This window comes from Helianthus annuus, chromosome 16 (assembly GCF_002127325.2).
Source record: "Helianthus annuus cultivar XRQ/B chromosome 16, HanXRQr2.0-SUNRISE, whole genome shotgun sequence".
Classification (NCBI taxonomy): domain Eukaryota; kingdom Viridiplantae; phylum Streptophyta; class Magnoliopsida; order Asterales; family Asteraceae; genus Helianthus; species Helianthus annuus.
Window position 1 is genome coordinate 64,182,154 of NC_035448.2, and position 14,571 is coordinate 64,196,724.

A 14,571-nucleotide genomic window follows, 5' to 3' on the forward strand; every position below is an offset into this window, starting at 1 on the left:
TCTTGGCTCTCCTCCTTTACTCTTCGGCTATAAATACCAATCCCAGACCAGGTTTGAGGTAACGCTAATCTGCTCTCTCTCACATACTACATAAACACACACTTTGCTCTCAAGCAAATACTGATTCTCACGCCGGAGAGTTGTTAACAAGGAGCACCTCCCACCCTATCCTCCTTGTTACGAGTCACGGTGTGTTTCCTTGTGCAGGAGACATGTTAGAGGACGACCCGGCCATTGATCGAGGAAAGAAGAGATTAACCCTACTCGACGAGACTAGTGACTTAACCCTCCGATTAACCACTGTTTCATCAATATCCAATACATCAAATCAGATAAATAAAACTAATATAAACTTCAGAAGAAATTAAAAGTTACAAAATCAGCACGTCTAACCATTTATCATCCTAAAATTTGATAAGATTTTCAGTAAACATATAACAAACCCTAAAATCCCTGAGACTTAAATTGCTACAACCACTAACAAAGAGTCACAAAACATCATGTTATCATTATAACCAACCCTAAAATGTCACAAATCTTGTCATTATGATCAATAAATCACATTAAAAATAATCTTAGCCTCTAAAATCCGATCATTTTAGAAGATTCAATGAAGCAAAAAATAAACCCAAAAAAAAAAAGAAAAAAAGAATTGTAAAAATTGGAATCTTGTGATAGCTCGCTCTTTCTCTTTAATACTCGGTCGTCGTCCTTCGTCATGTTCTTTGGTATCTAAAATTTGCGATCTCTGTTCTTCTTTCCATTTTTACACACTCTAGGGTTTACAACTCACCAAAGTCTCTCAATTCTCAACACAAATTCTCCATCCAAACGGCTTCCGGCGTCCAAGATTCCGTATTTGCTTGCTTCATGGAGCTCTTTCGGTGAATTTCGCCCCTTTTTTACTCGAGGTTTGAGCTGTTTCTCGTAATTTTCTTCTTTATTCGTGTTTATGCTTTTATTTGTTGCGAGGAATTGATTCGGAGCTAGTATTTATGGTGTTTTGTTCGATTTGTAAGTTAGGTTTTGTTCGAAGTGTGGTTTTGATCGTGTTAATTGTCTGGAGCTATGGGAAATTAGGTTTTACAGCTGTTAGGGTTGCTGCTGTTAGTGAGTTAGTTTATGTAGTGGAAGTGGTTTAGAGACATGGAATTTGTTTCGGTGAGTTTGTGAAATTGTTATCAACATTGGTTTTTATAGGTTTAGTTAGGAAATTGACCTAGAAAAGGTTGAAATTCCTAATTTTGAAGTTAAAAAAGGGGTCTGTTTGATGTTTAAAGTCAATTTTGAAGCGGAGTAGCTTCTTTCTTGTTTGTTTTCCCTGGATTTTGTTATTATATTTGTTTGTTGTTTTAGTAAATTTAAACTATAGGTCATGTAAGCTCTTTTTGTTCGGTATTGTGTGAAATTTTGATCGAAGATGGTTGTAAACTGTTATTTTTCTTTTAATCTTTCGTGGTTGTTTTGTGTAAATGTGATTTTTTATTTTGAATTTGTTGACATATCATGGTGTGAAGTTGTTTTAGTATGACTATGTTGAAACGGATTCAACGTCCCTATGTTTTGGTTTACACTCTTGTTAAGAGTTGCTAAGATATATAAGCAATTTTATAACAAACTTTTTTGATGTATGATATTATTTGAAATTAGAAAAGGAATTTAAAGTTAAATTAATTTTAGTTCGTTGTTGATTCTTTTGGTGTTTTGGACTTTGTTTGATGCATGCGTGATCAAACTTCTCATATTTGTTACCATTTTTTTTTTGGTGTACTAAGGGAGTATTGTGCGTTGAATGAACATAAGCATGGATTTAAATGCATCGCCAGAACCTGAAGAAGATGAGGAAATTTTTGAACCAAATTTCAGTGAAGACAGTGCACCAGAAGAAAAACAAAGCCATCATCATTATCAACATGTAGAACATGGAGAGTCGGCAGTGGATATTATGCGTCGGGTACTTCACTCACATTTAAACCCTGATGCTATTTGTCACAAATAAGTTGCTTTTATAAGCAATACTCATGTGTTTACACCCATTCGTATTCTTGAATCAGGAGCGTGAAGAAAGAAAGCTAAGACTGAAACGAGAACGCCCAGATGACAAACCGAAACAACAGGCTGCTTACCAGGCCATGAATGATCATTTATTTCAAGCAAAGAGTCAAAGAACTTACGATAAGAGTAGGCTTCCTCCAGGTAAACTCTAATCTCAGGAAGTAAAATTTGGTTAATATATTTCAAGTTGTTAGATATACACGTTGACAATTTTTTGGTATTATAGGATGGTTGGATTGCCCGGCATATGGTCAAGAAATAGGTGGTATTGTTCCTTCTAAAGTTCCTCTTGGTGAGTCTTACAATGACTGTATTGTACCTGGTAAAAGATACTCATTTAGACAAGTCATTCACCAACAACGAGTTTTGGGCCGCAAGGTTAGTATGCGTGAATCAAATATAAATGATACTATTTTTATTATAAAATCTTTGAGCTTGATTTGTGACTTGGTACCTTTTCAGCTGGGCATGGTGATTGACCTTACAAATACAACTCGTTACTATTCTGTAAATGATTGGAAGAAAGAAGGCATCAAGTATGTTAAGGTTAGTTTCCAGATACTATAAGTCTATGTTTTGTATCTATTATATTATTTTATCAAATAATAATTAATCTCGTTTTTGTCTTTATTTGTGTCAGATCAATTGCAAGGGGCGTGACTCAGTACCAGAGAACGAGGCCGTAAATCAGTTTGTGTATGAGGCAAGTTATTCTTGCAAGTTATTTTTTATCTGTTGAAAACGTGTCCCATCATTTTCCAAATTACAAAAAAAAGTAACGAAATAAGTTCAAATGTTTAATCTTTATCAGGTTTCTCAGTTTCTAGCTCGACAGAAGAACTCAAAGAAGTATGTTCTTGTTCATTGCACACATGGGCATAACCGTACAGGCTATATGATTATACATTATCTCATGCGAACGCTGCCAATATCTGTAACTCAGGTCAGTTAAATTTGTGAGCTGTTATACTGTTATGGACTTGTACTAATTACTCATGCTACAGGCAATAAGAATATTTTCTGAAGCACGCCCGCCTGGAATATATAAACCGGATTATATCGATGCCTTATATGCCTTCTATCATGAACAAAAACCTGATATGGTCACTTGCCCTCCGACTCCTGAGTGGAAACGATCTTCTGAATTTGATCTGAATGGAGAGGCGTTACCGGATGAAGATGATGATGGAGTACCTCTCGATCCTCTGGATGTATATTTTCTCTTTATTCTACTAATTCTGTACATTCTATGATCACAATGTTAGTTTGATCGTTTTTTTTATTTGTATCAGGGCAATAACCATGAGGATACAGAGGGAGTCATGACAAATGATGATGTTTTGGGTGATAGTATCCCTCAAGATCAGCAAGATTCTTTCAGGCAGTTTTGTTATCAAGCATTGAAATTAAGTGCAGGGGTAAGTAATATTCCGTTCATTGTTTGTACAGTTTTTGTTCCCGTAAATATAGCGAATAACTAATGACAAGCTGCATGTAACTGTAGGCCCTTGTTTTTTACATCAACCTCTAATGTATAGTATATTTAATCCGTTAGATTATTATAGTGTTCTGTTAGAACAAAAAAGGGTTTAATGTCCCTAGTTTTAAACCATTGTAGGCCCTTGTTTTACATCAACTTCTGTTTATTTTCCTCTTTGAATATTTTAGATCATCTTTTAAATTCAAAAGAATAATATGGCGATATATCTTTATCTTGCCTCAAGAGTTACACTTCTGCGATAACATTCACTATTGGCACGTCTTAGCTCCATTTCTTTCCTACTTAATGTCATCATCAAATAACCCGTAATTTGTAGGTGTGAGTGTACAACTGCACTCATAATCAACCTAGGGCTTTATTTGATCTCCAATCTAAAAGATAGTCATAGGCAATTTTGTTTCCTAATAACGGACCGCTGTGTGCCTCCGGAGTGGTGATGGAATAGGTAATGGGTAGAGGTGGCAAGATGGGTGGGTTTGGGAAATGGGTTGTTTTGAAACGGGTCATTTCTCAGTATTGTTTAAAACAGGTCTGTTGGTTAACCCACAAACACTTTTTTTGTCCATATTTTATTTAAATAGTTGATGCATAAGTTATAATTACAGAAACAATACTACCTATAAGAAAAAAATTTCTATTTAGGAGGTTGTATACATAAAAAAAAAAATAGAGACTGTGGGTGACTTTCAACCCATTCCCTTTAGGTGGAGTTTTTATTCGACGGATTTAACATCTTTGAGATAATACACAACCAAAATTGTCCGTTCACGAGTAAATGGGTCAAAGCGGTGTTCGTTTGTATGGTAAAGTAATTTTTGCAGTTATCTTGTAATGCTAATTAAGTGATGTTTTACATGTTCAAATGTTATTAAAAGCACTTAAGACATCCACTAATTTGAGATCTTATTTATATTTTTTTTTATATTTATTTTTCTTTTGCTTCAGGCTAGAGGGAACCAGCAGTTTCCAGGGTCACATCCAGTTTCTCTAGACAGGTATGATGTCGTAAGTTGTAACTCTTCTTCATGCTCATAGCCTCGTTTTTGGGTGCATTTGTATCAACTAAATTATACTGGTCAATTGTCGTGCAGGGAGAACCTGCAACTTCTTAGGCAGCGTTACTATTATGCAACATGGAAAGCTGATGGAACAAGATATATGATGTTAATTACTATGGATGGATGTTATCTAATCGACAGAAATTTTGTCTTCCGAAGGGTCCAGATGAGATTCCCCTGGAAACTAAATAATGAAGTATGAGTCTACTCTAAAGAGATTTCTTGTTTTAGAGGTCAAACTTTCAATGTGACAAATATGACTATTATTTTGCAAGGGTTTAGCTGAGAAGGTTCACCACTACACACTGCTTGATGGTGAGATGATAATCGATACTGTACCCGACACTAGGAAACAAGAAAGACGTTATCTGATTTATGATTTGATGGCAATCAATCACGTCTCTATAATTGAGGTAAAGTCTAATAATTTTCTTTTGGTGATTGTTTTCAATCCATTTCAGCATTATAATATGTTGATATAGATGATAAAAATAATGAAATCCTAAATTATTTTTATCATAGTTATTAAAGGCGTTAGGCGCACTCAAGGCGCATAGGTTTCGCCTGTGGGCTAGGCGCAAGGCGCAAAAAAAGCGCGGGCCTAAGAAAAAAAAAGCACACAACAAAAAAACTTAAAATATTTTTATATAATAGAAAGTTAATACTATTCTTCAAATAAAATAAAACTAAAGCTATTATATAACATTTTATATCGTCTATTTAGTACCAAAAGTTATAAATGCTTGTTTATAAGTGTAGAAAAATAGTTTTCGTTAGATAAAAGTAGGAAATCTAGCTGGAATCTTGCCAGAATTTAAAGAATTTGGCCAGAAACTCTCCAGAATCTAGGAATCTCACTGGAATATGCGCATTAAAGCGCAATTGCCTTGACTTAAGGCGCAATCGCCTCGGCTTGCTAGGAAATTGGGTCTAGGCGCAAGAGGCGATGGCTTTTAACAACTCTGATTTTTATGAAACTTGATACAGAGACCATTCTATGAACGATGGAAAATGCTGGAGAAGGAAGTGGTTGAACCTCGAAACCATGAACGGGGAGTTATTTTCAAAAATAGATATTCCATGTATAGATATGACTTGGAGCCATTCAGGGTATTATTCGCCTACACTAATTAATTAAGTTTGTATTCCTTAATATTTACTTTCTTGGGCAAATTTGTTATTTATCTTGTGATGTTTGAATAGGTAAGGAGGAAGGACTTTTGGCTGCTTTCTACTGTCACTAAGCTTTTAAAGGAGTTCATTCCCAGGCTTTCACATGATGCAGATGGTCTTGTTTTTCAGGTTCAAAATCCACACACATACTCTAGAGGTGTAAACAAGCTGAGCTGAGCTCGAGTTAGCCTCAAGCTCGGCTTGTTTAGAGCTCTATATACAAAGCTCGAGCTCGGCTCGTGAGAAAATTCTCAAGCTCAAGTTCGGATGGTTTATTGTTTACTTATTATATTTATGTACACATATAATTGCTTTTGTATATAATTAAAATTATAGTTTATATATAATATAATATATAAGTAAATGAAAAGCTCGTTTAGGCTTGCGAGTCTAGATGAGCTCGGTATACGAAGCTTGTGCCCGCACTCGTTTATTTAAACAAGCTTATTTTAAAAGCTTGGTTAAGCTCTGCTCGATTCGAGTTTTTAGCGGCTGCCGGCTGATACTGAGTAGCTCACGAGCAGCTCCCTTGTTTACACGCTTACTTTTACACATTTAATTTCTTATTTAAATTAATACTCAGTTTAGATTTTGTAAACGTTTTGTTATATTTTTAAATATTTATATTTATGTGGGCAGGGTTGGGATGACCCTTATGTCCCACGTACACATGAAGGACTTTTGAAGTGGAAATATGCATCGATGAACTCAGTGGATTTTCTTTTTGAGGTTTGATTAGCAACATTTTTTCTATTTTGTTTATATACAGATGTCATTCTCTTATAGGTAACCGTTATATGCTTGCATTCACAGATGGCTGAAGATCGCCAACTACTTTTTCTTTTTGAACGGGGGAAGAAGAAGCTGATGGAGGGGAACAAAATTGCATTTGGTGGTCAGTAAACAACTTATAACTAATTACACGTTGCAACTTTGACCCATTTACTGACAAAATCGGTCATGTTTTATAACGGGTTGGATGGGTGAAATTATTTGTAATCTAACATAAAATTCAGCTAATTTTTTTTTTATCTGTAATGGGTTGGATGGGTGAAATTATTTGTAATCTAACATAACAATTCAGCTAAAAAACAGGCGGAAAAGGTTACAACGATTCAAAGTTACCCTAGGTTTATTCTTGGTGCATACAACCTACCAAATCCCCTTTACTTAAAAGTTCAGATTATTATGTTTTTAGTACTTATATTCAAATCCGCTTGCGGTATGCTCATATAATGTATATATGTGTGGGCGCTCGGGGGCAAAAGTGAAAGTGCTCTAATTTTAACGTTATTTTACTAATTTCGTGAAAATAACGTTAAAAGAGGGGATGGTTAATCATGCACCATGTGGTGGCGTTGGTAGCCGAAAGACAAGGGGTACATGCACTAATCGGCGTTTGTCTCAATTGCTGAGTGTTATGTGCCTTATGTCCAAGGCTTGATATAAAACTACTATCGAGCCGGGGGTCTCACTGGAAGCAGCTTCTCTATTCCTACGGGGTAGAGGTAAGACTGTCTACATCTTACCCTCCTCAGACCCTACCTTAGCTTTGCTATTGGTGCGATATACCGAGTATGATGATGATGATGATAGTAATTATATTCAACAACAAAATTTTTTAACCAAAAACGACATAAAATTGGTTAGAATGTGTTAGGGGCCATCCCAACCGGCGTTGACCTATATTGAAGATCACCCATTTTGCAACCTATGAAACCAACCCAACCCATCTCTAGTTCTCTAATATGTATGTTTGAACACAAATACTATATTCAAGTGCTTGAAAGTTTGGATTTCTTGATCTAGTTTCTTGTAACTCGGCAGATGATGTTGATCCGGAATCATACTCGGGGAAGATTATCGAGTGTGCTTGGAATTCAGAGGAAGAAGTTTGGGTCTGCATGCGGGTCAGGACAGATAAAGCTACACCAAACGAGTTCAATACATATAGAAAGGTGCTTCTCTCTTTCTCTTTCCCTTGTATGTAATTTGGATCCAAGTCACATATCTAACAACGGGTGTGTTGACACGCATGCTCACAGGTGATGCGGAGCATAAAGGACAACATCACAGAGGAAGTGTTATTGGATGAGATAAATGAGATAATTCAGTTGCCGATGTATGCAGATAGAATTAAACGTGACAGCAAAGGCCACCACCACTCTAGTTCAAGACCTAAATGAGAGTTTAATGGTTCGGGTTTAGCGTAGGAAAAAAAGGATAGCCGAGAATGTTATGTAATTAGGGAGCGAGGAGGTCGAGTGAGTGATTTAATATTGTTGTAAATTGTGCTCTGTCTGGTGAGTTTGCATGATCCAGTTGCTGCACTTAATTTAGCTATGGATATCAGCCCTTTTCCTTTTAACAAATTGGTTTTTCAGGTATCATTATTATGATTATTATTGTTACTACTATGATTAGCCACATGGATTAGCAAATGTATATTTTAGTTTTTAGAATTTATGGCTTTCTTTTGGTGTTTTGAACCTTTCTTCTCCTCATCCAACTTGAAAAATGAACAGTGCTCTATTTAGTACTAAATCAAATTTATGTACCTTAATGGTTCATGAACTGTGTCGCGTCAATGGTATGATCCGACGTACCAAACTCCTTGAAACACCCGTAATTATGACGGTGCTCATGGGCAAACATGGAAGATACCTGCATCCTTGTGTACCCAGATATTACCTTTAGATCTACCTTCTTTTTTTTTTTTTGACCGTCAAACCGAACACATTTTATTCAACAACACTATCCAACATAGCAAGGTGCTATGCAGGATAATCACCAAAACAAACGACATACTGAACATTAACAACTAAAACTAAACTTTCGCCAATTGCTCCATGATATACGTGTGAACTTAGATCTGTTTGCTATCCCTTCAAAGGCTCTTTCTTTAATCTCTTCGACCACTTTGAATGCACTGCTATCCTTCCCTCTGAAGACTTTCCCGATTCGAGCGTTCCAAATACACCATAAGGTTTGTGAGAAGACTGCATTTATGATTCTTTTTCTGTTGATCGATACCTCCATCTCAACTATGCTTTGTAACACATCCTCTACCGTCTCCCGTTGCTGGTTGGTAGTTATTTTTGTCCACCACAGAATCTGCATCCAGATTTCTTTTGCCCTCCTACATTGAACCAGAATGTGATCTGAGTCCTCATCCGAACTCCCACAGATTACGCAACTAGTTGTTTGGATGGATCCTCTTTTTGCTAAGGCGTCTGCTGATGGTATTCTCCTTTCCCTCGCCCTCAATACAAACATATTTATCTTTGGAATTACCAAATTATTCCACCAAAACCTGCTTGAAGTTATGTTTATATTTGTTTGTGCTGCTAAAGTGTTCCGGACATCCTTGACTGTGAAACCCTTCTCTTTGCTATCCTTCCAGCGCTATATATCTCCTTGACGCCATTATACTCTCATTTTATCCGATTAATCTTGTTTACCCCGCTACATCCTCCCCATAAAAACTTTCTACGAATGCCTTCAAGTGACCTTATTACCGCCACAGGTGCTTTGTACAAAGACATGTAGTAGTTTGGTAAGCTTCCTAATACCGATTTAATCAAAATAATCCTCCCGGCAAAGGATAGTAGCTTTGCTTTCCATCTTGTTAACCTTTTATTGAACGTGTCAATCACATGTTTCCAACTTGCCACTCTATTCATGTTTGCTCCAACTTTTAAGCCCAAATATCCAAATGGAAATTTACCATGTTTACAATTCAACTCTTTCGCAATAAGAGCTAGCTCTTGCTCTTCAACCCCAATGTCGTACAAGTTACTTTTACTTTGGTTTACCTTCAATCCCGAGACCAAATAGAAGCATCTCAAGATCCATCTTAGGTTGCCCAAGTTCTCCTTTGATCATTCGCCCATAAAAATAGCATCGTCCGCATAGAAAATGTGTGAAAAATAGGGCCCATTATTTGGTAATACAACCCCTATCCAGTGGCGGACCTAGCCCGTTAATTTAGGGGATCCCAAAAATAATTTAAGAAATTGATTTTGGGGCTTGGGCTATGTTTATCAATTGGGCGTTTTTCAATTATATTATACTTAATTTGTACTTAATTATTATACATGTTTGGTGTTGTAAAAGGTTTGTGCTTATAAAAATTTGGAATTTTAATAAATTAAAGTATCCTATTTTTAGGGGTATCCCCGTATTTGTTCAAGGGTATCTTTTACATAAAACCAAAAAAATTACACTACGAAAACGGGGTTGAGCCGTAGCCCGTGATACCCCTCATTATATTATAAGTCCGCCACTGCTATCTACCGTCCTATACATATAAAGATTCACATGGGATTTCAAAGGAAAACGAGCAACAAGCTGGGTCGCCACCCCTTTTTGAATAGCAAAACTAAGTCTTTTAAAAACTATATTCCTAGATCTCGGGGTCATAACATTACTATGCATGACCTTTTGAACATAACTTGGTAGTTTCACAGCCTCTGGCGCAAGGAAACTAAAAGTATCAAAAACAAATGGGATAAACATGCGTGTTTTGTTACTTTATCCAAGGCAGCTTTGAAAGCAGCCTGACCCACCATGAAAGCACTACCCCCTAAGCCCACACGGGGGAAACCCCTGTTAGATCCACACACGCATGTTTTCCTCCTATCCATCCAAAGACCAAAATATCAGCTGGTCTAAGAGTATGTCTTCCTTCCAATGGGTCAGTTAAGAAATTCACTGGTGCCTCTTTCTTAGCAGAAATCCCAACACGTCTGAATATGTCAAAAAATACATCCCTAACTAAATCATGTCGGTCCTTGAACCCCGAGAGCTCTCTACAATGAATCGCATGCTCCCCAAAAGAGTCTAAACACGCCTTATAACAAACAGGGCATGTCTCATCAGTCGAAAATAAAGGAATCATGAGGCGATACTTAAGGATAATACGGTACTCCACCGACGCCATATGCTGGCCTAGCCCATTTATAGATATAGTGAGAAGAAAATATTAGGCATGTGGTGCCCGTAGACACTCAAAAACAACTTTTTGTGTAACGGTCAAGCCAAACTGTACTTCAAAGTTTTTTCTTTAATTTGATTGTTAAGGAGTTATTTCACCAGATTAAGCGTTCGTCAAATTCTAGGGTTTAATGTTTTATTGAAAACGATCACAAGATGTAGGGTTTAATAACAAATGCTAATACACAATTGTAAATTGAATACGGTTTTACAGAATCATCAATCATTTTAATATATAACTAGAATCATCGTAATATAAGGTATGGATTATAAAAATTCAACAAAGCTAAGTCTCGATCTATGAACATGTTGAAGTAATTTTGCTCTCAAAATTGCACATACAAGTTTCACATGGTAATTTTATTTTGGACCTACAAAAGAAAAGATGATATTCAAAAGCCAAAACATAATCAAGTGATCAAGAAATAAATAGAAGTTTGAACCAGATTCCTCCCAAAGATAGTGTATCTTGAACACTTAAATCGGAGCATCTTTTGAAGACAAGCAAACATTTGTTCAAAGCCTTGAAACCGCTGTTCATGAAGAAACAAGGTCTGTTCAAGTCTAAAGTTTGTTGGAGCAAAGGTATGATAAAGAAAACCAAACACCTGTCTAGCCAAACAGATGTTTGAATCAAACAACAGAGGATAGCCTAAGCAGATGGTTCCCAATGTAACAGTACTTTTTTTGTATCAGTGATTAGCATAGTTAGATCAAATGTTAGATTTGAACAGATGTTTGCAACATCTATGGAATCTTTTCTGTTAGAAATGTTAGATATTACTATCAGGGTGATGTCGAGCTTTCGTATTTAGTATAAATAGATCTCACCTATTAGAGACATATTCATCACTACACTACACATCACCTTTTCTTTTGTACGTACAATATTGTTATAGTGATATTCTGAGGGGGAGTCTGTAGAGTCAGTCATTATATAAAACATTTGAATCTTTTGATTAATGAAAAACAAATGTTGATGATGATTTCTCGTTTGTGATTACTTATCTTTATTTACAATTCAAAATTGTTTTGAGCTTAACTGTTGATTATTCACAAACCTTGTAAACTCAGACTTAACAATTGGTATTAGAGCTTGGTCACGTTAAACTTGATTTCACAATCAATTTAACATACAAAGATCAGCTCACAAAAGATCCAATGTTGTTCGTAGCTCAGAGCTATAAAGTGAAGAACTCAAAAGTGTCTATCACATACCCAGTTTTTCTAAAAAAGAACAAAAGAAAATGACACAAAATGATCCCCATAACACCGACTTCAGCAACAAACCACCTATACTGTCACACCCCGATATTTTCACGTATTACCGGTGGGCCCAGTGGGGAGTATCGTGACGTAGTTGATATCATCATAGTCAAACAACACAATTTTAAATGCACAGCGGAAGCAAAAGATAGATATATTCCAAACCGAATAAAATGTAATATCAAGTATCACAAAATGGCTGAAATAGATCCACAGACGGATCAAATAAAAAGGAACATTGTTCAACAGACTTTAAAGGCATCTAAGCTTGCGAGACTTTTATTTGATACTAGGAGAGGCCAGCCTATTCCGATTAGTACCTGCACTTAGCCTTTTTGGGAAAATACGTCAGTTTACACTGGTAAATACAATTTAACTGGCTCATTTTGAAAATATTTTAGAAAATTGATTTGAATGCACATGGCACAAAACTTTTTATAATTTGGGATAATTATTTATATATAAACTTGTAAAAGAATTACATGTTCGTTATACGTTCAGTAGCCCGGGTTGAATACCGGGTTAAAGATTAATTGACACACCACATGATATAGTCCCGCGGCGAGTTATTCTCGAAACCGGCGGTTATATCTCTTTATTTATAAATGCACTGGCGGGTGTACGCCTACACCCGCGTGTTAAGGTCGTGGCCATTTCTATGAAATGATGCCAAGGATATCCGGGACATGGTCATTAACCCCCCCCCCCCAAAGGCTTTAAGCAAACAAAAAAATTTAAACGGGTCATTTCAATAAATTAACCTTCATACGATCAAAAATTCAATGCCCGACCAAGCGGTATTTTATATACCGTACCCCAAGCCCGTATAAGGGAAAATAAGTTAAAAGTATTTACCTGAGCTAAATATAAATTCAATCCCAGCCGTATATCAATCAGCAAGTACAAGTAGCTTTTACTGGGCTCCTAAATCTAGAACGAAGGTTTTTAATAACCTCTTAGATTCCTAACGGGTCTTTAATTAAGCCTATGCTTAGACCGGTTAGTTTTAAATGAGGATACGGTTCAAACGCATGATTAAGCGAAAACCGAATTAGAATGTGGTTTAGACCCAACAATCTTGTACACTTGTGTAATAAGGGTAAACTAAACACATTCTGGATTTTGAGATAAAAATGATAAGCTTTGACCCGTTTCGGCTAATTCATGCAAACTAGTTACATACGCCGATCCGAACGCGAAAAGTGCGTAACGGGTAACCACAAGAGTCATGAATAGGTTTCCTAAGTTAATATGCCTTAAATATGCTGTGATATCAGTAGGATACCTTCCATTATGCCCAAAACGAATTTAAAACCAATTTATGCCACGTAGGGGTATTTTGGTCATTTTAAAGGTTATACGAGAGGTTAAATAATAAGCTGAAGTCCTGGTCTGATAAAATTAGTAAAATACTTAATTTAATAAGTTATATCAGTAGGGTATCACATATATGTGAAATTTATTAATTATAACCAAACTATGCAGCGAAGGGGCATTTTAGTAATTTCACTTAAGCTTTAAAGGTCAAAATTTAGAATTCTGAGTTTAAAACTTTTGACTACTGTTTAATTATGAAAATTTACTTAAAACATCAGTAGGTATCAACCCTTATATGTTAAAAATAGTTTTAACATATACTATGCGTTAAAAACGCGTAAAAAGGCGATTTTAAGCGATTTCCAGGTTTTATAAGAAAAGCTGATATTTTTATCATTCCAGAAATCTTAAAATGTTTTATTTATCATATAAAATCAGTAGCAAAAAGTTTGGTATCAAAATGTTATGTAAAACTCATTTTATGGCCAAAAATGCAAAACCAGCAATTACCGGATTAAAGCTAGAACCCTATGTTATGCTCAGTCTAAAAATAAATAAAAATCTTTAAAAATCCCAAAATATTATTTTATATCAGTAGGTAAAAGGTTTGGTATCAAAAAGTGGGTTAGATAGGATATATGCTAATTATGCCGTTTAATTAATAAAAAGCTTTTTATTTACGCTAATGAGCATAACTCCTAATCAAGACCTCAAACTGACGTCAAATTTTAGGGACAAGTTTATAATTCAGTAATAAAGGTTTCTATCCTCTCACATTTTTAAAAAATCTCGTTTTAAGGTCAAAAGGGCATAATGGTCAACATTTAAGCATATAACGGAAACATGTAAATGAATAGGATAACTAAGGATCCAAGTTGTATAACCTCAGAGGGTTACACTAACCTATAACATGGTCCTAAATGAATCCTAAGGCATATCTAAACTAAGCTAAATTGGGTCAGAACTGAAAGTCAAAGCAAAAGTCAACTTTTGCGACTTTCGGTTCCGAACCGAGCCTATACTTAGAATTGTCGGGTTGAACATGCTTAGACATGTTCAACTAATAATTACCAAGTTATTAAAGTGAGTAAACTGATTTTATGACTTCTATATTAATAGTTATGAATTTTATTTAAAACTAACCCGTTTGACTTTTATTTGACCCGCCAATTTAACTAAGTAAACGTGGTAGTTAGGAGGTGCCCC

At 35.8% G+C, this 14,571-nt stretch overlaps 1 protein-coding gene across 1 annotated transcript; it reads left to right on the top strand.

Moving 5' to 3' along the window:
• The first annotated feature begins 712 nt into the window (after positions 1-712).
• Positions 713-8,198, top strand: LOC110918265 (mRNA-capping enzyme). The gene is made up of 18 exons (XM_022162609.2): positions 713-911; positions 1,776-1,954; positions 2,055-2,196; positions 2,282-2,433; positions 2,518-2,601; positions 2,696-2,758; positions 2,867-2,998; positions 3,060-3,266; positions 3,348-3,473; positions 4,502-4,551; positions 4,648-4,810; positions 4,890-5,027; positions 5,602-5,724; positions 5,818-5,916; positions 6,427-6,516; positions 6,601-6,682; positions 7,615-7,745; positions 7,833-8,198. Exons 2-18 carry the CDS (start codon positions 1,793-1,795, stop codon positions 7,971-7,973), a joined length of 2,085 nt encoding a protein of 694 aa, XP_022018301.1. The 5' UTR covers positions 713-911; positions 1,776-1,792; the 3' UTR covers positions 7,974-8,198.
• The last annotated feature ends 6,373 nt before the right edge of the window (positions 8,199-14,571 follow it).